Below are 27,114 nucleotides of genomic sequence, written 5' to 3'. Positions count from 1 at the left end.
GCCTCCATTTGTAAGTTGCATCATCTCTTTAATGCGCTAAAAAAACGTTTTCAGTCAACAGTTTCTGGGTAATCGCCTCCTGTCTTCGTCATCGCTGTTCCTGTGCTAAACACTTATCCCATCTATAATCAGTTCAACTCATTAAATGTATTAAAGTCCCCCTGTTGTGAAAATGTTGTTTATATGCCTATGTGGTGTTTTTAATATGCTTTAAGACAAACCATGTGTAAATTCATAAGTCGACTCCATTGCTGAGTATTTCCTCCTTAAAACTGCAGTGAACCAAAGACAGTCTCAAAAACACGCTTTGAAATCGCTGGTGTTTCTGACGTCACAAACTACCTTGCAACCAATCAGATCAACGTGTGATCGCCAACCAGTGGATCTCTGAGCTGAGTGAGTGAGTGGAGGCGGGGCTCATTTGCATATTCATAGAACCGCGTATACTAAATGAGGCAAGGGTGTCGAGTTACATTCAAGATATTTTAAGACGTATTTTAAGGAAAAAAACTTTTATCATTATAAATATAAATAATATATTAATTTATATTATATTCATATAAATAATATATTAATGTCATTTTGATGATCAAAGGTGAGTTTAAGGGATAAAATGAATGACTACAGGGGGACTTTAACAATTTTTAATTCCGAGATCCAATCCACAAACCATATTTTTGGTTAGGCTCTGAGTCACAGCCGAGGATCTGACATTTCTCTGACGATACGCGTGTTCTGATTGCTTCAGGTCCAGTGCAGAAGACTGTCTGGTCCTGATCTGCTGTGGCCTGTATGATCTGCTGAGAGGAGTTCTGCTTCTGCTGCCGGACCTCCTGTTGGAGGAGGTGATGGACAAACTGATCCAGCCCGAGGCTCTGCTCGTCCTCGTCAACCACTCTTCTCCTCTCATACAGCAGGGCGTCATGAAGGTCCGCTCAGCTTTAGCTCTTCTATCTATCTATCTATCTATCTATCTATCTATCTATCTATCTATCTATCTATCTATCTATCTATCTATCTATCTATCTATCTATCTATCTATCTATCTGAATATCTATCTATCTATCTATCTATCTATCTATCTATCTATCTATCTATCTATCTGAATATCTATCTATCTGTCTGTCTGTCTGTCTGTCTGTCTGTCTGTCTGTCTGTCTGTCTGTCTGTCTGTCTATCTATCTATCTATCTATCCATCTATCCATCTATCTATAAAACTGCATGCACAATACATATAATTCAATTAAAAATGCTGTGTAAAGTGGTTTTAGATCACACTGCAATACATTTCAAAGCATTCAACATTGTTGCCAACAATTAGATTCCCATGTGCAACATCCACTCAAATAGGTAAAGCTTTAACTTAATTTAAGCTTATTAAAGCAGAAGATCTCTTTCTATAATGTGGACAGGACTGAATCAGTAAACATGGTAGTACTTACTACTACCACATAAACATTACAAAAATATTGAAAAGTTGGTTAAACTCTCCCTCTTCCTAGCTTGGAGAAATATATTAAATGTTGAATTTAAGTAATTCACAATATTATTAATTGTCATTTTGGGGTTCTTAATCACAAAATTTTCTGGAATACATTTAGAAATGGATTTTGTAAAGTCACTCAACAGAATCCAATTAATGGTGACAAAATATGATACTTTTAGGGCAATATGTCAATTTATGATTAATTTATGAGTCATTTTTAAAAATAGACCCCCGCATTAGAAAATGCCAATATATTTAAATAGTATTTCTATCAACATTTTATTACATTTTTTGTATTTCATAGTTTATGATGAAGTCCTCACACTCACATAGTTTCTTTTTTTTTTTTTTTTTGCATAGGAAATGTAATGTTTGTGGAAAAGAATCTGTTGTTTGCTGTCCAAACAAATCATGAAAATATAAGGTTATTTAAAAAAAAAAAAAGAGGACTAAAAATGTTGGCTTTTTCTATCTCTCTATAGAGCTGTGGCTTGTTTATTTTAGCTGATGTGAAAATGGCTAATTCCCCAGTTTTATTGACCACTCTAAGCAAAGACTGGTGCAGGAGTGCTTTAGCAATGAGTTTAATTTATTTATTTGTATGTCCCTTTTCTCATACATGCACGGATTCACATTTATTCCTGTAGCTCCTGGACGCCTACTTCACCCGCGCTCAGAAGGAGCAGAAGGAGAAGTTCCTGAAGAACCATGGGTTCTCACTGCTGGCCAATCAGCTGTTCCTGCACCAGGGGTCACATGGTCTGCTGGAGTGTTTCCTGGAGATGCTGTTCAGTCGACCGGTGGGGCTCGAGGAAGAGTGAGTGTGTGCGAACAGTTTAGAACTGACGACATGACCATCAGTGGCGAATGCCTCTTAAGATGGGTTTGTGGGATCATTTAGCATATTTGGAAATTTAGCTCCAGAGAATAAAATTAGCCACACATGCCAGTGGAGGGTGATTTGATTAAATGTATTGGCTATATTGTTTATATATATATATATATATATATATGTATGTATTATATATGTTGTCATTAACTAATTCTTTTTTTTTAATCCTTTAAATTTAAAGAAATAATAATAAATATTGATCGAAACAAAGATATAAAAAACTTAAACTTATTTTTATTTTAGTTAGTTGCCATGTGTTGGCTATAAATGTTTTATTTATTTATTTATTTATTTTACTGTAAATGAAACAGCAATTTTTTTTATTAAAAATATTAAAAAATAAAATTATATTATAATACATTATTATTAAAATAGTATTAAATATATATATTTTTCATTTCCATAATGTTGTTATTAACTAAAACTAAAAATATATATTTTTAGAGTTTGTTTAAAGAAATAAAAAAAAACTTTAATTGAAATAAAAAAAATATCTGAGTTTAAGTTAAAGAACTAAAATGGCTATAATTACAACTGAAATAAAAATGAATAAAAACTAAATAGACCTAATAAAAAACAACAGTATTGAAACATTACCTAAAATTAAAATACAAAAATAAAAGCTAAATAAAAAAAATACCTTTTTTTTTTATAAATACTATAATATATTAATGATATAAAAAAAATCGTATATAGATAATAATATATAATTTTGTTTTGTTTTTTCTGCAAGGAATATGTGGCAGAAAACGCATTCAAGAAACTCCTGCATGATTTCTAAATGAACCTTTACCCAACATTGCCCTTGTCAATAACCTCAATCCTCTCTTCTCCCAGTCTGGATCTGGAGGACATGGAGAACATCTCCCCGTTCAGGAAGCGTTGCATCATCCCAGTGCTGGGTCTGCTGGAGAACTCTCTGTATGAGAACTCGCTGGTGCACAACGGCCTGTGTCTTCTTCTGCAGCTCCTCAACGCCTGCCCGAAGCTGGCCGACATCTTACTGGACCACGGCTTACTCTACGTGCTCTTCAACACACTCTCCACCCTCAACGGCCTGGAGAACGGGTAATGTGCCTTAAGCTGGGTGCACACTGTGCGATTTATTATAAGGATGCACCAATATGAAAATTTTGGCCGATACCGAAGATTCTTTATATTTGAAAGCCGATAACCGATATATTTGCCGATAAACCTTAAATCCACGTTTTTATATCATTTTTGAGAGCCTGATACAAAAACAAAAGTCTCACCATTAAAAGCCATGTCCCAAACGCACAATTATGATGTTCTCGTTATAATTTTATGAAGCCGATATGACAGACTTGCGTTGCTCATGTTGCACATTACCGTATTTTCCCTTTTTAACCCTCAGAGGTCGGAGATCACGCCGGCGTGATCTGCTCGCTTTTTTCCTTATGAGTTGAATTGAGACCCGAAATACTCTTTTGACTTTGATTTTACAAAACAAGTTTCATACATCAATCGATTCTGTTAAATGTGTATTATTTTTGTGTATACTCACAATAAAAACAAAGTGTTGTGCTTTTTGCCAAATAAAGAAAAATAAACACGAGGCGAGTTCTGCCTTCTCTCTGTCAGTGTAGTCCATTCTGAAACGCGTCCGAAAATGAACAATAACTCAGCGAATACTCAGTCAAACAGGCATACAGTCACACAGACATGAAGCTTGAATTCTCTTCTTTTTAATGAAGTAATTTATATAAAAAACAAATATTCTCATCTTGTGAAATCTGTATTAAAAGAGAGCGATTCCAGTCGAGCTAATTACATCTGATTCAGATGTAATGTGACTCCGCCCACGGAGAGCGCACGCTATTCAAACGCAAATGACTGAGGCAATCCACGCAATCCTGTGAACGCCCCCATCTCAGCTGGAGAAAACACAAGTTTATTCAGATCATTACTTGTTTACACCGTCTTGCAGCTGTGAGGAATAATAATGGAAAATGTCCCCCAGAAGTGCGGGTATATCGAGGAGCGAGCTGAGGAATACTAGTAAGTTTTTTCCTTCTCACGTGAATTTCTTCATGTGGGTTTCTGTTTGTGAATGAATGAACGGCAGAGATGCGCGCTGTTTACCACAGCTGGCAAAGACAGTTTAAATTTAAATCGCGTGTGTGAATGAATGATGATGTTTCAGCAAACTGTATTGCTATACTGAGATGAGTAAAAATCGACTGAAATATGCTGAAATAAAATGCAGGCTATTTGTATAAGCAACGTATTAAACTGCAAATTAACAATATGCCCTAATATTTCATGAAAACAACGTTACAGTCAGGCGAAATATGAAAGTAATGAATACATAGATAAAATGTAGGCCTAAAATAATTTTTTTTAACAAAGAAAGAGTACACTTGAAATATTGTTGAAATTGTAATATTGTTGTAATTGTAACCTTTTTAATAAAATGGCAAAACATATTTACAAGATAGATGTAAGCAAAATCTTAAATGGTCAATATAAGTCTTCTTCTAAATATATCTTGCATTGTGGCTCAGTGTCACACCTGAATGAATGGCTAATCATGCAGAGTCATTATGCAGAGTGGGTGTTCTAAGTTGTAAACCACTCCTCGTTCACGCCCACTCGCATATTGGCTTTCCAAGCAAAACCTGTTTTACATCAATTTAAATCAATGTATTGTTTTATGTGAACGATAAAGCAAGACTATTTTCACATAATTTTGAAGAAAAAACACTAGGCGAGGACATCCAATATTCAAAAGTCTTATTGACACATATTTACTATGTGTTTTATGGCCTTATTTCAGAAATTTTATTTTTTATTTTTTTCCATAACCATGCATAAACATTATTCTCTCAAAAATGAAAACATGTACATACACGTGGCTCACATATTATGGTAGCCCTGTTTGTGCTTTATAGAGTGAATTTACACCTTTGCCATTAATGTGTTTATAAGCAACTGAAAAAAGCACAAATGTCAGGGCATGTCAGAACATCTCAAGGGCCCCAAAAACAGCCCAGACCCCAGAGGGTTAAAGGGATTTCAATAATTTTTCAAGCAATTCAGAAACATCATGTTGATCAGTGCGCACCTGAAGAGTCTCTGTTGAAGGAAATAATACATTATTTATCAGCTTTAATATCTCTGCCAAATTTTCTTACTGGGCCGATAACATTAAAAATGAACCGATATCAGCCAATACCGATATATCGTGCATCCCTAATTTATAATAGTCCTTTACGATTGTTGCTTGTCAGACTGTACGAACATGATTGCTGTAAGCCATGTCACATGATTGCTGTAAGCCATGTCACACTGTAAGATCTCAGTTGTCATTAATGTCAGACTGTACGACAGTCAAGACGCGTTAAAAGTGGACGCACGCAAGAAAACCTGTCCAGAGTTTTACATCATCAATCAATGACACGTTCGGTGATGTGAGCTGCGTTACACGCGGGGTTGAAATGGCGGCTACAAAGAAATCTCTAATGTTAATTTTGGTCATGGCTTGTCTTGAAAAACGAAGACAATTAGACGGTCGTCGTAGGAGAATCACTGCAGGACTGAGAGTCAAATCTTCTGACACTAATGGAATTTCGTCTGAGGTAAAATTGTAATCGCAATGGTCATTAATCGGCTGTCGGTGAGCATGTCAAACTAACGATCAAAGACTTCAGATTTTAGGCTAGGATTAGAGGAATCTTTTAGGATTTGCAAAATTTGTCTCAGACGGCCAAAATCACAGAGTGAGCACTTGGCTTTAGATATTTAAAGTGATGTCAGTGTTGGGGAAGCTCCTTGATGATTTTTTCGATGCAGATAGCATGATCGGAATCACAGAATTCAGTCGCAAAAATGGAATTTACAGTGTAGAATGTCATAGAATTTTGCTAATTTTAGATGAACAAATCAAAAGTAAGGCCTAACACTTAATTAAATCACGATATGGACTAGTGTCTCTATTGCTAGTGAAATCTGAAGTCTCCACGTTGTGTGTCTTAGTTTGCTCTACTACACAAACTCAAGCGTGTGTGACGCTCGTCTGCCGTCTCGCTGTACGAGGACATGAACATCATCTCCAGAAAACTGTCATCAGATATACACACAAACTCAAAGCTCTTCACAACAACCCGCCAAAAATAAAAGTTTGGTGCTTATGACAGAAATGTATTGCTATTGTACAGTAGAAGGTGCTTCTTAAAGTAGTAATAATGATAATTATACAATTAAGGAATCACACTTTTTTCTCCAAATTTAAAATGTAACAGTAAATCATAAATCCAGAAAATAATGTAGCTTTTTATAAGCCATTATTACTGTAAATTTATGAATAAATTGTTTGTTTATGCATTCAATTGAATCCAGACATGCTTTTTGCTTAAAACAACAGAATAGAACAGAAAACACCAAATTTAGGCAAAATAAATTGGATTTCATAGGGCCCTAAAAAAATGTTTTTATTATTTTGTTGTTTTTGTTTATACTAACTTTTAATAAAGTGTTGTTGAATTGTACAAGTTTCATGATTTCAATGATTTAGGCATGCTTTTTGATTACTACAATTTTATTTAACCATTAAAACGGAATCCATTTCATTGGACCCTACTTCTCTATTATGAAAGATTATACATAATAACTACAGTAAGTGAACTCTTTCTTGATGTTGTTGGCTCTGTAGGATTCCTCCGAATGACTACAAACTGGTGGTGTGTGACATTCAGCAGCTGTTGGTGGCCGTCACCATCCACTCCTGCAGCTCCTCGGGCTCTCAGTACTTCCGCATCATTGAAGACCTGATCACCCTGTTGGGCTACATGCAAACCAGCAAAGTTCGGCGCACACAGGGTAAAAAAGAAATACTTTTGTATGACAATGATGCGATATGTGACGTACCATTCGAATGTAACAGGACATATTCTGTTGTGATTTCGTCTTGTAGAAATGGCCCTGGCCCTGCAGTTCCGTGTGATACAGGCAGCCATTGATTTCATCAAGACCACAGCCAATCAGGACCCTCAGAAATCAGGCAGCTACGTGCACGTCCCCACCTCGCCACATCACGCTCTACAGCAGAAGCGCAAAAGCATCGCAGGTGAGACAGTTTAAAGGTGAAAGAGTTTGGTATTTTTTTAGGGATGCACTGAAATAAAAAATTTGGGCCAAAACCAAATACTGCTACTGTTTAGAGTAGCTTTATTCACATTATGGGCCCTATCTCGCACCCAGCGCAATTGACTTTGTACACCGACGCATGTATCATTCCTATTTTGCACCCGACGCACAGCGGACTTTTCCCTCCACAGACGCACGCCGGTAAACTAGGGAATGAACTTGCGCTCCCGGGGGCGGTTCAGTGGAAAGAGGAGACGTGTTCCGGCGCAAACGTTCCCTGGTGCTATTTTGCAGTTTCAGAAAACAATTCCGCCACAGTCCAGGAGAAACCTCGTCTAAAGTCACTTGTCACCAAGTCACCCAATGTCACTTCTCTGTGTTTTACAGCCCTGACGAGAACGGCGGTCTCCTCGGCTGTGAACCGCTCCTGGCAAATCCGCCATTATAACAGCAATCCGCCATGGAACAAGCACGCCTGCTCTTAAAGGAAATGTGAGATGTCGCTCTGATTGGTTTATTTCACGTTACGCCCAAACCACACCTATGAGTAATGAAGCGACTTCAGACCAACACATTTTAGATTTGCGTCGAGCGTCGAGATCCGCTCACAAAGTTACTTGCGTTTCGTGCTTGATACTTGCGTTTCAGATCGTTAAAATAGGGCCCTAAGCATCAATAGAAAATAGCACAGACTAAAAGATTTTAGATTTAAGAAACCATATCATTACCGATTACAATCGAGAAATTATCATTGTCGATCCAGAGCTAGTGTCCACACAGCTGACATGTTTAACTGCTGTAGCTATTTTGTGCACAAATTAGACACTGAACACAGTCAAAAACGTGCCATTGGAGAAGCGTCTGTTTCGGTCACTGATTTCAGACTGAAACCGAAAATAGCTTTTGTTGCCGAAAAATTTTTGTAGCTGAAATTTCGGTGCTCATTTGATTCATTTGATTCATTTGATTGTTTGGGTTTGCATTTAAAGGGACAGTTTACCCTAAAATAAACTTTTGTCATCATTTACTCTTACTCAGTTGTTCATGGTTCTTTTAGTATTATAAGTAAACTATTAAATTAAGTTTTTATAATTTCCATTTTAATGTCAAAGTTTTAGTAATTTAGTTGTGCTTTTTTATTTTTCCTAGGTCTATATATTATTATATTATGTGTTTATAAACATTTTTATTTTAGTTTTAGTAATGTTTATATTTAAGTAACTGAAATAAAATGTTAAAAAATATATATATTTTTTACTTTATTTCAGTTATCATTTATTTTATTTCAAGTAATTTATTATTATTATGATTTTGATGGTTTAGTTTTAGTTAACAATAATAACCCTGTTCCAAACCTGTTTTTTTTTTTATTAATTCTTTTATAAATCTTGACGAATATCCATGTTGCTCTTTTTTTTTTTTTTATGTGTCTTTGTGTTTCATCTCCATTCATCTTGTCTTAACCATCAGCCCCGGATGTCACGCTTGTTTGCTCATGTGTTTTTGTTGTGTTATCACCTCCCCTCACACTCCCAAGGTTCAATGGGGCTGAAAGACTCCATAATTCCCCGTATTCCCCGTCAGCACTACTGCTCGTACGGCCTGATCCCTGTTCCCTCCCCGTTCAGCTTCTTGTCCCAGGATTCCCCCCTCCCTTCCCCAACCGGACCAAACTCCTACATGTTCCCCTCAGACGCAGGTAGCCCTCGACCCCATCCACACCGATGGGTGACAACACCCTGGCTCTCTCAGGGATGTTGGTCGTGTGAAAGTGAACTGATTAAAGCTTGTCTGCCGCTCATCTGCCCAGTGTCCTGAGCTACTGGTGCCTGTGTGTGCTTTAACATGAATGAACCAAGACTAAATACACACAGTCTAGAGTCAGAGTTGCACCAGGCCTCTAAAAGTGTTTCTGCAACTCTGTGTGTCTGTTTATAATTCTCATTCTCTCTCATTTACACCTGACATTAACATCCATCTAGGATTTTTTAAAGAAATCAATACTTTTATTCAGCAAGGATGCATTTAATGGATCTAAAGTGACATGATCAATAATTATAATGTTACAAAAGATTCTATTTCAAATAAATGCTTTTCTTTTGAACTTTCTTATTATTAAAGAATCCTGGAAAAAAAAAAATCAGTTTCCAAAATATAAGCAGCACGACTGTTTTCAACATTGATAATAATCAGAAATGTTTCTTGAGCATCAAATCAGAATATTAGAAAGATTGGTTCATTAGTTAACATTAGTTAATATATTAACTAACATGAACTAACAATGAATAATACATTTGTTACTGTATTTGTTGATCTTTGTTAACATTAGTTGATAAAAATACAGCTGTTCATTGTTTGTTCATGTTAGTTCACAGTGCATTACCTAATGTTAACATGATTAACATTAGTCAGGGTTCCCACGGGTCCTTGAAATCCTTGAAAGTTTGTGAATCTGAAAAAATGTTTTCAAGGCCCTGGAAAGTTTTTGAAAATAAACATACATAGAGACAGGTGCTTGAAAGTGCTTGAATTTATTTTGTGCAAGAAGTTTTCTGGAAATAATTCCATATTCACTCCAGTCCCCTAATGTGTTATTTTGCCAACACTTCATGACCTTTGCATACTAGTTTGCTTGATTTGCACTAGTTAAGCGCATTTACGCGTTACGTTACCAGGGTTTTTCCTGCATAGAGAATTATGAGGCGGCCGCCTTCGTCTCTCGACAATAAAAAATAACTAGGGAATCACCGAAAACGTGAGGATGATTCTGTTTTATTTCATTTAAAGTAAGTGGTGATTGATAGCCTATGGTTGATAATAATATAGTCCTACCTAATGTACTGACGGTAACAATGTAGCGCTGTTGAGGCTCGCGCAGTTATTTATAACATATTATAGTTAACCCTTTGATGCACAACATGGGTCTAAAAAGACCCGACTGAGTTTTCATTTTCTATATCTTTGCAAGAAATTTATTTAATCATTCAGTATTCCAGGTATTCCTCAATTAACTTGTTTTAGATCATTACAAATCAATATTTAAATTTTTCCTTTCTTACTTTTCGAATAAAAATGGTTTTTGTGTCACTACCCCTCTAATGCGCAACATGGGTCTAAAAAGACCCGTATTCATGTTTCTTTGCTGAATCTTTGAAATAAATGTATTTTATAATTTATTAATCCAGGTGTTCATTAAATATCTTGTTTTTGATTTTCAAAAATCATTATGTTTATTTTTCCTTTCTTACTTTATAAACAAACACGATTTTTGTATTTCTACATCCATTTTACACACATGGGTCAAAAATGACCCGTATAGGAACCTTTGATATGTATAAATATATTTACTGCAGAAAACTATTCATCTGCCACACATTTCACAATTCAACACGGCTGCTTTTGTATTTTTCATGAATGTAAGTTTTATTTAAAACACTTTTTGTTACAGAAAAATATAGATATAGCCTTGTAGGCTAAGGTTGCCTTGACCTTGAAAACCATTACTAGTGTGAAAGAGAAACATGTCCAATACCATTAGCTAGCTTGTGTCGACATTCTATTTTATCTAATGTTAGCTAGGTCATTAAAATAAAATTTGCAATAGAAAGTTATATATAAAAGTATATATTGTCGCTGTTGGGCAGAAACCTTGTACCGTTATTCATTTTTATTTGTGGTCATAAATCAATGCTATCGGTCACATAAGCCGGTGTGTGGTGGCGTTCTGGTGCACTATGGCTGCTGTCGCATCATCCAGGTGGATACTGCACATTGGTGGTGGTTGAGGAGATCCCCCTACAGTTGCACTACACTACAGTTCAATTTCAGTGTTATCGGTTAGGCATATATGCGTGTTATGTGTGACAAAGTGGCCAATAAACATATTTCAAGTGTTACAGTAAATGTGTTGATCTAAACAACTGTGACATTGGTTATTTTAACAAAAAGTTTTCTTTATTCTTTTGTTTTATCACGCTTGCATAGATGGGTCATTTTAGACCCATATGTGTAAACTTGATGTTTTAACACAAAACTTATAAAAAAATATTAAAATATGAATTTGTGATCATAAAATAAAATAAAAATTATATTCATAAATCATGAAATTAATAGATCATGAAATAGTAAATGCTCAAATAAAGTGATTTCAAAAGGTGAAACAAAAAAAAATGCCAAGCCATGCATGAAATAACATAGGAAATGAATACGGGTCTTTTTAGACCCATGTTGTGCATTAGAAGGGGTATCCATAGTGTGCGCATCAAAGGGTTAAGAAACAATATATAGCCTAGGCTACACACGACCAGAGGGCTGTTTGCCTGAATGCCATCAAGATTGAAACCGAGACGGATTTCATAACAGTTCAATAAACAAATAGTTAAAATTAAGTCACTTACATTTTAGACGCAATGACTATTTTTGTTCTGTTTCAGCAGCGAAAATAGTTCCAAACAAAGATCACCGCAGAACCATCGCGCATGGCATGCAACAGTTGTTGCATTACTGAATGATTCAGCGTTTTGAAAGAATCGGTTGAGTCAAAGATTCAATTACCCATTCATAAACTGCCTCATTCTGAATAAATCAGCCTTTTGAACGAATCGTTTGAATGAATGACTCAATGACTCGCCCATTAAGACGGTCGCCTGCCGCCTCCTACTGGCGGTTTAGTTTCATAAAGTATCATTCTTTTCAACATTCCTTATTTGTATATTCAAAAATATTTAAAAGAATCTAAATTAATAGTTATTATTTTTCAATGTAAATTATTTAATTGAATTGGTAACAGCCTAGTGTCTTATTATTTTATTTGATCAAATTTAAGAATTTGAAATGAAAGATGGAGCATACATTTAATAAAATTAGGGGAAAAATGCCCTTTATAAAAGGTACAAAAAAGTAGTGTATTCAAACAGCAATGTAATGAAAGATTGAAACAACAATGAAATTAAACAATTGAAGTTTGAAGGGAGTAAAGCCTCTGTTTAGGCTATTAAGGAATTATGTAATTTTGCCAAAAGAAGAACTTTTATTTTAAATAAATGTTCATTTTAAATCAGCCTACTTCAGTGTGATATGTTACCATACTGAATAATTGTAATGAGATGATCAGATGCAGATATCTAAATCAGAGAATATAGGTGGTTTGCGGGTGGATTATCTATTTTTAACAGTGGATTTGGGTGACTCAAAGTGCACCAGATTAATGAATTTATCTTTAAAATGTACAAAATTTTCTTACGGGGGGGGCATGCCCCCGGACCCCCCCCTAGAGGTACCAAGCTCAAACAATGTGGGAAACACAATAGGCTATGTGATGATCTACAAAAAATATCATTTTTATTATCTTATTATTAAAATACATTAATAGGATTTTACCACCTCCGCCTCATTTTGAGCCAGGAAAAACCCGGAGTTACCCTGATTAGTAAATGTTGAAATTAACGTTAACAAAGATTAATAAATGCTGTATACTGTAAGTGCAGTTCATTATTAGTTCATGCTAACTAATGTAGTTAACTAACGTTAACTAATGAACCTTATTGTAAAGTGTTACCGAATGATTTCTGAAGGATCATGTGACTAATGGATTAATGATGCTGAAAATTCAGCTTTGGTCACAGGAATAAATTACATCATATAATATATTCACATAGAAATCAGTTATTTTAAATTGTATTAATATTTCACTTTTTGTTTTGCAATTTAAACTGGAGTATCTAAACTAATGCACCCTGATGAATCCTAAAAACATTTAAGGCTCACCTACTCGTACAATATATAGCCATTGAGACAAGTTTTAAACTTTGCTAGGATGCATGTTACATGTCGGGTGTAAATGACAACCTGCCTTGTCTAACCACTTAGCATCAATCAAGGTTGTTTTTAATACCTTTATTTGTCTATTGTCTATGCATTTATGAGGTGATGAGATATTGATATTAATATCCTCTGCTCTTCACACACAGTTTGTTGTTGTGTTCACCACATGCATGTTTTGATCAGGTCGGAGGCGATTCACGCTGGCCCCGTCAGACTTGTTGCTGACGCGGATGCGCTCCGTGGCCAGTGATGAACTCACTGAGATGATGCAGCGCAGAATGAGTCAAGAAAACCCCATCAGAGCCAGCGAGACGGAGCTGGTCCAGCGACTGCAGAGACTCGTGGTTCTGGCCGTTAACAGACTCATCTATCAAGGTACATACGACAAACATCAGCTCACGCAACCATTGAACATTTAAGCGATGTCACACGTTTTTTAAGCTGAAACATTTTTTGTCACATCCAGCTAGACATGTGCCGGTATTCGGTAATGCGATAAACCGCGATAATGAATATGCACGATATTGTTATCGCGGGCACTTCAAAATATCGTGAAAAATAATAATCAGAATTTATATTTATAGAACGCGCATTAGCTTATTTTCCATCAACTGATTAAACAAACACTGCGTGTATGCTGCGCGAAACACGTGCACACTCTGATGTAAACAATCCCCACATGTTAGCACTGTGTGCATGCGGCGCCGTGCGCACTCTAGTCTAATGCAAGCAATCCTCACATAGAGAAGAAGCATGGCGGAAGGAGGAACGCTGCCGACGATTTATCCCCCTTCTAAAAGCAGGGCTGTCAACTCTACGCATTCAGCGTGAGACTCACGCAATTTACACTTTTCATTCGCTCTCGCCCCACACATCCATTTTCTCACGCAGAGAAAAATCACGGAGCAAAGAGGACACTGACACCCGACAGACTAGACAGAGCAGGTTACTTCTGATATGAAAAAAATTCTCAGCTATCAGGTTCTGTCCATTTTATTACGAAATTCAGACAATAAATACCGTTTTGGCGCTTGTAAACGTGACGTGACCGATCGCTGTAAAACCTCAGTTCAAGTAAACCGGTCATTAGGCTTGGGCGGTATTCGAATTTTGATACCGTCAAACCCCCTCCCTATTTTACCGGGGTATACGGTATTACCGTGACTAATTAAAAATTATGACATAATGGGCTCAGACGGCGTCACCAAACTGTTAGTTTGTGCCTACACAGTTCAGAAACTGAATGCCAGATCGGGCAAAAAAAAAAAAAAAAAAATCAAGCCGTGCACGTTGTGTCTGAGTCCGGTCGACGGCATTAACTGTTATTATGAGCCCGAGCCCACCATTATTCAACATAATACTGTGTGCGTGCAACAAGCAAGAAGTGCCTTTGTAATTCGGTGACGCGTGTCCATTTGATTTTTAATAAAACTTTTCTGCAAAGGTGGAAGTTGACGATCGCCATCTCTGTAGTGAGCGCGCATATAGAGAGAAATGCACATCATTGATTAATCAGACTATATTTCTTTTCGTTTTGAATTGTTTCGTTTAAAGAAATTGACGATCACCATCTCCATAGTGAACGATAGAGAGAAATGCACATCATGGATTACAGAGAGTAGGCTAGTCTATTTCTTTTCGGTTTGTATGGTTTCGTTTGCTGAAATTGATGATCACATCTCCGTATGAACGCGCCTAGAGAGAAATGCACATCATGGATTAAATAATCAGAGTGGCCTTTGTCTTTTCGTTTTGAGAAATTGACGATCGCCATCTCTGTGAACGCTATAGAGAAAAATGCACATCATGGATTAATCAGAGAGTAGGCTACCCTATATTTCTTTTCGTTTTGAATTTTGTTTAAAGAAATTGACGATCGCCATCTCCAAGTTTCGGTTAAAGTGACCGCGGCATGCCATCGCCCATCATGTCATGATTATATTAAATATATAGGCAATTGGTTGATGAAAAATTTATTAAAATTAAGATAGAATTTATACAAAACGAAATTCGTTTTAAAGAGGCCTTTTACAAAACGAAATTTATTGAAGTGGTCAAATCGTCTGACTCTCGATGCATCCCATCTTATTTGTGCTGTTCACTTTTCATAATCAAGAAAGATGGAAAAAATAACATTATAATATTTTAACCAATACGAAACTTAATGCGCTTATTTAATGAACTCGAGAACAAAATGCATCCTGGCAGCAGTGAGTGGGTGGTAGTTTCGGAGATGCGACATTAGGTTAGAGGTGTTTACATCTCTCGCGGTCACCTTTTTATGGAACAATTTACAAATTGCCTCATCAGTATTTACCGCCTCTCCCTTCTCATTCGGTTGGAACCAGAAATATTGCCAAACTGCAACCACACATAAGCATTTTTTAGGCAATAAATAAATTATATATATTATAGGCTATATAAGTGCCGGTAATGACGGTATTGAAACTGATACCGGTGCTATTTTAAGATCCCGCGGTATCCGATATTACCGTAATACCGCCCAACCCTACCGGTCATCTGTTACTTTTTATTTAAAAATACAGTACAACTTACTGAAAGGTATTTATGCCTCATACATAATATCGGTCAATCAGTGTTTTTCAACCACGGAAAGAGGTCAATAAAACCGCAGCTGAACAATTATGTCACAGAACGTTACATTTACCTCAGGAAAGCCTTTTAATGACCAACACGTTAGCTGACTAGAAAAAATAGCTATAGATGTGCACTATATTACATTTGTATTATATTTTTACTTGTGTCATAATTGTTATTATAATGAAAACCAAATTATATTTAATTTAATTTATTAATTTTTAACCTTTAATAATACCAGCTGACAGGGCTCTGTATGTTTACAGCATTATGTGAGATATATTTTTTCTATCTACTGTAGCCTACCTAATATTTATCCAAAGAGTCAATATTGAATCAAGATTGAAATCAAATCCCAAGAATTGAATTGAAATCGTGAAAATTGTGTAAAATTCTGTTTAGTTACCAAATGTTTTGACAATCACAATTACACCTATTGTGATGCAAGTTCTTTTTTTCTACATCCCCCCCCCAATCCATCCGTATCTCTTGAGCAATTCAAATATCGTGATAATACCATATACCGTGATAAAAGCTCAATCAATTAATCGCAGCATGAAAATTTGATACCGGCACATGCCTACATCCAGCAAACATCTCCTCACTGTCCGCTGGCTGCCTGTCCCCTGAACACACTGTAAAAATCACGGTCTCTGTAGACAGCTCAGGCTCCACAAACGGCAACAAAAACAAACTGGCCCAGCCTGCACCACAAAACATAACAAACAGTGTTTCAGCCAATCACAGACAAGAATGATTTGGGGGTGGGGGGGTTAGTGCACATGCACATGAAGGCGGGTGTGGAGGAGAAAGAAGCATGAAGAGGGAAGTTAGAGATGTCTTAGACAACGACTAACGTTAAAATTGTATATTCTTGAGAATTTTGATATAACAAATAGCAAAGAAGAGGGAAAAGGAGAAGGAACGTGCGAAGTCCCGAATTCACATCGGAAAAGCCTGTCTCAGGAAGCACGGAAGGGAGGAGGAGGGGACGGGATGAGGAGGAGGGAGGGTCGAGCTGGGCTCCGTTTTGTTTGACAATACTTTGAACGTCAACAAGAAGTGACGACACCCAACATCACTTAGAGCACCTTTAATATTCAACAATATTATTGATCGGCCTCCATTGACACCATTATAAGAGAACAAAGCTGAGCTGGACGGTGACATCACGGTTTTCTCCAGAGCGGAAACTTTTTTACAACAAAAATGAACCATCACTGAACTTACTGTGACGCTATTTTCTTCTAGAAACAAACTTTATTGCATTATTTTCCTGTTATCTCTGTAAAGCTGCTTTGAAACACTCTGTATTGTAAAAAGCGCTATATAAATAAAGGTGACTTGACTTGAAAAACACTTTAATGCATTTCACATGGTTCCTTCAAAGAATACGGTATTACCATGGTACTTTTTTATTAGTGACAACAAGAAACAATCCATGTAGGCTGAATAAATTTTGTCATTTACTTTCCAGACGTCAACCACGATTTCTTTGACCTCCTGAACTTTCCTGAGTCTCCTGATCACTCGATGTCCATGCCGTTATCTGGCGAACAGACGTCTGAGGAGAACGGCTCGACGCCCTCCACCCCGCTCCCGCCGGGAAACACCAAGAGCTTCAGCAAAGACATTCTCAGGCTAATGATGGAGGGCATAAAGATCAGCTTGGTGAGTCACTTACAGCAGACGTCAGTGTCTGAAAGTCAACATGAAATCAAATTACCCTGTTTTGTTTGTTACTGCTTATATTTTTGGTATTCAGTGCACATTGTTCCAAAGAAATTTTACATTGGCCTTTGAAACAACAACTTTATCACCACCATTATCTTTGAATTATCTTCATTTGGGGGCCTTTCTCAGCAATATTGGTTAATTCATTATTTATGATTAATGTGATTAATCAGTGTATAGTGTAACTTGTTAAATTTATTTATTTTTTAAAAATTGACAGCCCTAATCTTAATAAACAGTGTAAATATAAATATTGTTGTATATATATATATATATATATTAGGGGTGGGGGATAAAATAAACATGGCAGCATCAGAGAAAGAAATCAGAAATGCACTCAGTGCAGTGTTTCCCACACATAGACTAATTCGTGGCGGTGCGCCACAGAATCAACACCGGCCACATATTGCGTTTCATTATAAAAAAAATTTACGCAATTTAAAACACGCAGCATAGGCCTATTCATTCAGCTGCATTTCCTTTCCCTGCTCTCCCTCCGTCTCTGTCACTTACGCGTCTCTCTCACAAGCAATTTTTTTGTCTCGCCAAAGCCTTATTTGATCGGTGAGTGATGTACATGACTGCTGCGCTTGCGATAATGCGCATATTACTGAAAGAACGAGCAGAGAGAGAAAGGCCCGGTCGCGCGCGCGCACCCTCGCCGTCTTCAAACTGTCTTGCTCTCTCTCGCTCCCTCGCGCATATTAATCAAAATAAATTGAGAATTGACACGATGGTAAAAGATCGGAAGACCGAAGTTTCACGTGCAGCATTCGGGTATTTTTTCCCTGAATTAACGTTACTGCTGGGTGTTGTGCAAAAAAAAGAAGAAAAACTTTTACTTTGCCTTATCTTCTCTGAAAAGCGTTCCGCACATTCAGCTGACATGAAAAACACTTTCAATAAACAAAACAAAATCCAATGATGAAATGTTTTCTGTGTTGACAAATCATGTGCGATGTCCTAACTGCCGGGATAATCACACGCGTTGTACAAGTCCGCTAATGACACGTCCGATTCGCGAACTACTCCTTTGAACCGATTCAACCAAAACAATCTTTTAGTTCAAACTGTTTGCAGTAAATGCAGTTGGGTTGTCGAGGTCAAAACTCTAAATAAGATGTGAATCAAATAAACTTACTATAAATTATGTTATGTCATTGTTTTACTCTTACACTGAATGTTTGGATTTTGTGAAGGTGTGAATTATTTTTGATTAATATTTAATATAATAAAGTTCTGTGTAACAGATTATTAACGGAGATTATTAAAATTGATGTGACATGAACAAACAGATGTTGACAGTTTTCCTTTGCGGACATAATTTGAAGTTGGAAAAAGGTAATAAATTGCAATATATTGCAGAATATCGCAATATGTTTAAAATCGCAATAATATCGTATCGTGACCTAAGTATCGGGATAATATCGTATCGTGGTGCCTCTGGTGATTCCCACCCCTAATATATATATAGATTTTACCCCACAAAAAACTAATTACTAAAAAAATTCCTTACATGATTTTTGTGAACACTTATTTAAAAGGAAACTTTGAAGTGTTCCTTGAAAACGAATCAAACTTCCCAACTATCATAAGAAACACTAATAAAACATCTTTAACACTCTTGTACCCACAAATCTCGAGACAAGGATTGCGAATCTAGTCTATTGCGGTGTTATTTTGGTATCCTTGATATACTATTATAGTTTTTGTTAATATGTTGATTAGATTGTATTTTTTTATTTTAATTTGAAAGTTTTAGCAATTTTGTTGTTGTTGTTTTTTGTTCATTTTTATTTAGTAATTTTTTTAATGTAGTTTTTATTATTTTTTCAGTCTTAGTTATTTTTGTACTTCAACTTGAAGAGAAATGTTTAAATACAATTATGGTCACACTTTAGATTAGAGTCCAATTCTCACTATTAACTTTGACTTTTGCCTTAATAAACTTCTTATTACTGCTTATTAATAGTTCGTAAGTAGTTGTTAAGTTTAGATATTAGGTGGATTAAGGGATATAGAATATGATCATGCAGAATAAGGCATTCAAACTTTATAAGTTCTAATAAACATCCAATATCCTAGTAATATTCATGATAATACGCAACTAGTTGATAGTGAGAATTGGACCCTAAACTAAAGTGTCACCAATGTTTTAGTTAATAAAATAATCCTGATCTATTGACACGGTCTTTCTGATACCTAATGCCCATGTGTGCATGTGATAAATGCATAGTCTGTTAGTGCTTTGTCTCTCTGTTGTGTCTCACAGGCCTGGTGTTGACTAACTCAGTGTGTTTGTGTGATGTTTGCTTCCTCAGGGCAGCACCGGTCGTGGCGGCGCCCCTCGCCAGCAGTGGAGGCGGATCCTCTGGTCCTGTCGTGACACGTTCAGGGTTCAGATCGGCCGAATGCTGGTGCACACGCTCAGCCCTGCAGTACCTCTGGAGGACAGGAGGGAGGCGCTAGAGTTCGTCCACGAGCACAGCTACTCTGAGATCCTTAGAGAAAGCCTCAGTCCCGGCCTCGAGGTGAGGCCAATAAACACATCACCAGATATGTTGACAGAAATGGCTTTTTGTTTTTACATGCCGACCAGAGACTGTGTGACATTTTGCTTTGGTTATTTGCTGACAGTTTTCAGATTAGTGTGAAAACACGCATGCACACTTCCTCTATTGGGAGGAAGACAATGACATTTCACTGGGCTGGTTTTGCCACAGCTCTCCTCTGACATGCAGTAAATAACCCACAGAAACATCTTCATGAGACTGTTTCCATAGCAGCAGTGCCGTCCTCTCGCCAGTGCTGTATTCATGCCTCCATTATACTGTAGACTGGCAAAAAAGAGAGAGAAAGATCATTAACCCTGAGCCTCATCTGAATTGCAACTCTTGCATAAAGCGATTAAATAACGCCTAATTTTGTCCAACTGTGGACAGAAACTACACATAACAGAAATTCATCACAACAACAGTTTTGGTGGGGAATATTTTTTTAATATATGAACTGCCACAGCTTACAAAAGTTCCAGTCAAGTTGGGACAAATGTCTTTTTTTGTTTATTTTTTATGATTTTTTTTTTATTTCTACATGCACATAAATTTAAGACCATTTTTTCTGAGTGTAGAAATGCAGCGCTGGGCATTAGAGGTCAAACTTTTGTCCATTGTTCTCAAACCATAAAGCCAATTTAATGCATGGTTTCATTTTTAAGTTGTTTTCATTGTTATTGTCTTGATGATTTAGCAATATATATGTTTTTAGATTAAATGGTATTAAAATGACTACATTGTATTTAAAATATGCTTTGATTTGAATGCGTATTGTAGTATTTAAATGACCAAATAGTTCTTTTAACTTTTAATTACTTTATCCTTGTTGAAATATATTATGGTGACATTTTAGTTTTAAGTTCCAATTCTCGCAATGAGCTAGTTGCTTGTTAACATGCATATTACTACGATATTGGCTGTTTATTAGTACTTATAAAGCACATAATAATAATGCCTTATTCTGCATGACAATATTCTACAACTTAACTACCTTACTAACTATTAATATGAAGTTTTTTAAGGCAAAAGTCATAGTAAATAGCTAGTTAATCGACCCTAGTCTAAATGTAACCTTTTAAAAAAAATTAAAAAATATATATATTTGTGTTGTGAATTTAAAACTTTCACTTACTGTATCAAAAATAGTGTTGAGATTTTGCCCAGCTTTGCTATTTTGCGATGTTTTTCTAAGTTCCACCTTGGATTTCATCACTAATGGCTGTTAAGGCTAAAAATAAATCATGAATATGGAAAGTATGTTTTTTAAATGCTCTGTAAATGTGTATGTGGTTGATCAATATGGGTTTTTAAAAGCCGATTCTGTTATCTACAATGGAGGGTGACCCGTAAAAGCCAGCTTCCTCTAATCATCCCTGATTGTTTTGTGCTTGTGTGTGTTATTAGCACGGGCCCAAGCTGGCTCTGTATCTGTACGAGCTGTTACACGATCATAAAGACGCCCTGAGCAAAGAAGAGACGGCGGCTGCCAACACCTTCATGACAGCGCTGAAACTCTGCGGCCACCGATGCATCCCACCCAGCGCTCCGGCCAAACCCGACCTCCTGAAGGCCATCAAAGAGGTGTGTATGACACAACACACTCTACCAGGTCTTAAGAGGATTAGGCCTGGTTTATTGCACCAGCTGCATGAGCCTTTTTTTTTAGGGCTGGGACAATGTATAGATGCATCGCGATTCTAGCCTGGAAATCCAGACCTAAATCTGAAAGATTAATGGTCTGGCGTCGACTAATGAAACTCGGCCGGCTCGAGGGGCGGCACCAAGCATGCTTTTGAAAATCTCACTGCACGCAATTGGATAACACTGCGACCAATCACAACAAGCCCCATACGCTTAGCTACCAGCAGAGCTAACTGGTAGATTAGACTCTTGCCGTATCCGGTCGGCAAAACAGCAAAAACGCCCTTCTTGCAAAGGAAGGATTCGAGCGGCGTCTTCTGTTCCTCTTTTAGATAAAGAGCCAAGTCTAACTCGTTCATTGTAGCGGCCAAAGCCGTTTCAAACAACTGGTGTTCATCCATAGCCATCTTGCAATGTTTACTAATGACTTCGACGTTGCAGCGCTGTCGTCTTCTGTTTAGCTCCACCTATATCAGATAACCCGATGTGATTGGTGCAGCTTAGATAGAGGGGCATATTTAATGAGCATCATTACTCGACACCAGAGTAAACTCGCTGAGCAAATTCAACTTGTGCTCTCGCGAGAACTCTGGATTACCAGGGTATCGCGATTCGTGGATCGATTACAATTTTTTCCGAATGCATCACGAATCGATTCGGAGCTCAGCTTTTAAACAGCAGATGGCGCTCTAGGCTAGATTTTAACCGCACGCTCAAATGCTCACGAAGAAGAGCGCTCGTGCATTCGGCTGGTTCTGAGAATGTACTTGCACCTCAGAAGGCTTTTATGACGCAAGATTATCCCACTGCAAACACCCTTGTAATTCGCTTTAACCTTTTCGAACTTTATGAATGATCATTTTATCCCTATTCCTGACGAGTTTATTGCGTTTTGAATTATGGGAGGCACTTCCGGTTTGGGGAAATCCGTTCAAAAAGACTGAAACGAATAATTTCAAATCATAATGTTGCCCTACAAATAAAGCTGTTGGTCAGTCTGACTGGATGAGCCGTTGATTTTCCTTCATGATTTATTTTCAGACATCATGAGAATAACGTTATACTTGGTATTTTAACGTGACATGTTATAACAAGAATATCTATGAAGAGCTCTTTTCAGTCGCTGCTTCTTTTCCTCGTGAGTATTTTCTTTTTTCCCTTTGCAATCCGCTGTAAAAGTATGAAAAAGGTCAACATGTCCTGCACATTTGTGGTCTGTTCTCTCGAATTTAATTTACGATATATTCCATTAGTAATTCACTGGAATGCACGAAGACTCACGTCTCTTTCCAGGTTTGTTTTCACAGGTAAATGCAATTTATAATCTGTCAAAATGACGGAAATCACTTTGAAACAGTATCACGTAATGCTGAAGTTAATGAACATTTTTGATTAAGGCGACATAAGTTACATAATACAGATATATATATATATATATATACAGTGAAATTTAACGTGTCCGTTATTGCTGTGGAGAGACTCGTGCTTTTGTGGTTGTTTGCTCTGTTGAAATCCCTTGTTGATGCTTTTACACTTACATTTCCTTTTAATGTTCGATGGTTGAAGGGTGAGTAGATTAATGTCATCTCATTGTGACACTTTTTTAACATATTGCGTTCATAGAGCGATCGTTTCACTGAGGTTTACAGCTTAACGGAAGTTACACCCATAATTCACGCAAAGCATCATGGGGCGCAGGAATAAAGTTGATAGAAGGTTCAAGTGGTGTGTGTGAGGCATTGGAAGCCAGCAGATTACGGCTGTTTCTAGAGCACACACTTCATCCGCTGTTAAAAACTAAACTCAGAATCGAATCGAAAATTGGAATCGATCCAGAATCATTTGTCGATTCACGATGCATCGATATACAGATGGTGGACAACCAGAATGAGACTTTTACCGCCGCCGTTCCCGCGGCGGCAAAATTGGGATGTGTATTTGCTGCCTTTTACCGCTGAGTGGCGCTGTAATCACAGACTTTGAAAAGTGTCAGTTTATTCTCTTTATGACGTAATCTGCCGCGGCAGTAATCTGAGCTGAGGTCACAGATAAATTTAAGATAAATATTGTGGTTAAACGAATTCAAATTCATTAAATTTAAACAAAGTAGACACACGTTAACATTGTGTGCCCAGTTTTTCTATAATTTAGAAAGGCTATGTCAATAGGTTACTTGTCATTTACTTCGTGTTATTTTAATGTGTTTGTAGATTTATTAACTGACACATAACAGTGAAATAAATTAAAATAATTTACCGTGAAATTAAAACATTTTCAGGACTTGCAGCTCTAACCGATGTAGTCGGTTTAAGCATTCTTTGTTTTATTCAGAACTAAATAGCCTTACATGTTACAAACTTTTAAAACAGACAAAATAGTAGCCGTTGGCTATTCAGACGGTAGCTCCGTGGTCAAAGCATTAACAAGAGCCTCTCGGAGCTTCAAACGATCTGAGATCGAATCTCAGTATAGCCGACAGTGTTTATGTTTTTTCCGTTCTTGATGCTTAAATATGTATCTGTTTATTAAAGTCAATCATCTTGTTTAATTATCAATTGTACATTACAACATAAATTTGCTACATTCCCGCTGCAAAGACGACACATCTAATGAAGGAAGACTGTCAGCCGATTGCACCATAAAATGAAGATGATGAAGCTCGTCTTTAAACTGCTAAATTATTTTTTTTGTGTGTGTGTGAATCATTCACGAGATTGAGATGACTGAAAGTGATACCCGGCCATATCAACGGAAGACATTTTTCAAAACAGATCGAACAAATCAGAAAAATACTTTCAATACAGTATTGCTTTCAATTAAAATATAAACAATGAAAATGTAAAAGAAAAAGTTTGAAAACCCATCGCACATTTTAAAGGTCCCGTATTATGCCCCTTTTCACAAGATGTAAAATAAGTCTCTGATGTCCCCAGAGTGTGTATGTGAAGTTTGAGCTCAAAATACCCCACAGATCATTTTTTTACAGCATGTTTAAATTGACATTTTTTGGGGCTCAGAAAAACGAGCTGTTTCAGTCTGTGCCCTTTAAATGCAAATGAGGTGCTGCTGGACGACACAGGGGGCGGAGCTTCATGAGCTCGCGCTCAGTCTCTCAGGACACTTTCATCTCACGGAATGATGATAATATCAGAAACTCTCAGTAACGGCGTTCATTTCGAGTCGGACAATAATGCCTACAGAGTCAGATTGCTGTATAGAGATGAAACAGGTATGGTTTAGTAGTTTAATTACGGTTATTATAACGTATTTGTCATCTGCTTGTAGGCTATGTATCCATTATTTATTAATAGCCTACAAGTCTGCTGTCTGAATGATGATCAAACATGTACTGATGAGTTTAATAAAGTTTATTGTACATCACACAAAAGATGAAGCGTCAGTTTTACTTCAGAAAATCACCGTAAGAGCTGAGTAAACACAGTAGGCTAAGTTATAAGAAGTGCGCAAGTAGCCAGTAGAGTTGAGGGAGCATTCCTGTGGGTGGAGGTTAGTCAAGAAACGGTTCTGGTGATGTCACTAATGCAGGATGTAGAGGGGTGTAGTCCAATCGAGCCGTTTTTTGTAGTCAACTTCTGTTAAATAAAATATCTCGCTTAGCATTGAACTTTGAGCTTTATAATTTTACAGATATTATTTATGCTCTAACAGCAACATTACACACTAACTAAAGTTTGAAACATGGGATCACGCAGAATGGGACCTTTAAGATATGAATAAAGTGTCAGGACAATTTATTTATTTAAACAGGGTTGCATCGATAGAGTTTATTCCCTTTGTGATGCAAAATAAGAAACACAGAATCTTAGGCCTATTCTTGCAACATTTTAAATTTCTATTGTCAAAGAAATTGCAGCTAAATAAAAAAATTAAAACGGTACAAAACGAAAAAAGTTCAAAGCAACATAAATTAAGAACATGCGTTTTTCTTTGCCTTTCTCACGCTGGATATTTTTTTAGTAAGTTGGTCTCCCTCACTGCGCGCGGCGCGTCTTTATCGAAATTAAGCATTTCAGCATAAAAAAAAAAACACCATACAGCTGATAATACTGTATATGTCGCTGTGTGTCATCCACACAAATCACGAAAGAAAAAACTGTAACAAATAGCTTTTGTTCCTTCAAAGATACAACATGCCTTGCTGAATTCACCTCACAATAAAACGAGGTGGGTCGCGAAAGAGCAATGTTTCTGCTTAATTGAAATTGTTTGTGGAAAACCTTTAAATACAATCAATAAAACTACAATATATAATTTAATAAGATATAGGGCCTACTGTACATAGGCTATGGACTTTTGGAGATTTTGAGATTAATCCTTAAAAGAATTTGGCCTTTGCCTGCTCATCAGGCTGGCTCCGACACTCTCCATATGAAAGACGGAACATTAACACCTCTGTCCTGCACCCCCACGATAAAGCAACTATTGCCTTCTCCAAACCCCCCACAGGCTAGCTGAGTTTGCAAAACAAAACAAAGAGTTTGCCACTCGTCGTGGTGTGCCAAAACACTTAATTATAAACTTCAATATTTCAAAACAATCTCAAAACGCTTTGAGACATTTTGAAAAGCTGGATGCATTACTGCCACTGGAACCATGAACGCAACAGAATACTGGTTCTGATTTTATTGTTTGTCGTTTAAACGTCATATAAATTATTATAGGCTACAGAAGTAAAGTCATTGTATAATATTTGTTCCTTAGCGTAAAATGGAAATGCATGGCGATTTTATTTTGTAAATAGGCTATAAGCAAAAAACTATGTTTTAGAAGACAAATCTCTCTGCATCAACAATAGACTATAAAATGCATTAATAGGCTAATATAAAAACACCAGAAGTCCAAGTTAGATCGGGATTCGAACCCGTGTCATCTAAATGATCATAACGTACGTTCAACCACTCGGCCACTATTCACTCTTTGCGACATGGCCTAACGTTCCAGTGTCTGTTCGCTCACACGAGCGAGAAGCGCTCTTCATTCAAATGAACGCGTTTGTCGAACACTAATTCAACATGCCAGAATAAAACCTGCTTTAGAACAATGCATAGCGCCACTCGTCGTGGTGTGCCAAAAAATTACAATAATTTAGTTTAATTTATTTCAGTGTTAATGTTTGAGTTAAAAAAATCCTCTACAAATTAAATTAACCCAAAGTCGGCTATAATAGTCCTTTAGGCTACGTAAAAAGCAAAGGGCTTACAGTCTTAACATTTAGGCTACTTTGCTTAAATTCGATACATTTATTTTCAGTAGGGCC

At 36.8% G+C, this 27,114-nt stretch overlaps 1 protein-coding gene across 4 annotated transcripts in view; it reads left to right on the top strand.

The window, feature by feature from the left end:
* lyst (lysosomal trafficking regulator) overlaps window positions 1-27,114 on the top strand; it is a 135,456-nt gene that overhangs the window by 80,913 nt on the left and 27,429 nt on the right. For all 4 annotated transcript variants that reach the window (XM_081351932.1, XM_081351931.1, XM_081351933.1 and 1 more), the window contains 9 exons: window positions 749-929; window positions 2,135-2,304; window positions 3,217-3,447; window positions 7,052-7,218; window positions 7,313-7,465; window positions 13,492-13,683; window positions 17,384-17,577; window positions 19,962-20,171; window positions 21,600-21,776. In XM_081351932.1, the coding sequence (XP_081208058.1) occupies window positions 749-929; window positions 2,135-2,304; window positions 3,217-3,447; window positions 7,052-7,218; window positions 7,313-7,465; window positions 13,492-13,683; window positions 17,384-17,577; window positions 19,962-20,171; window positions 21,600-21,776 (1,675 nt within the window). The remainder of the gene's footprint in view (window positions 1-748; window positions 930-2,134; window positions 2,305-3,216; window positions 3,448-7,051; window positions 7,219-7,312; window positions 7,466-13,491; window positions 13,684-17,383; window positions 17,578-19,961; window positions 20,172-21,599; window positions 21,777-27,114) is intronic.

The sequence above is a fragment of the Scardinius erythrophthalmus genome (assembly GCF_964197995.2).
Source record: "Scardinius erythrophthalmus genome assembly, chromosome: 21".
Lineage (NCBI taxonomy): Eukaryota > Metazoa > Chordata > Actinopteri > Cypriniformes > Leuciscidae > Scardinius > Scardinius erythrophthalmus.
Note: the sequence above shows the minus strand (reverse complement) of the source record. Positions and strands in the feature narration are given on the sequence as shown.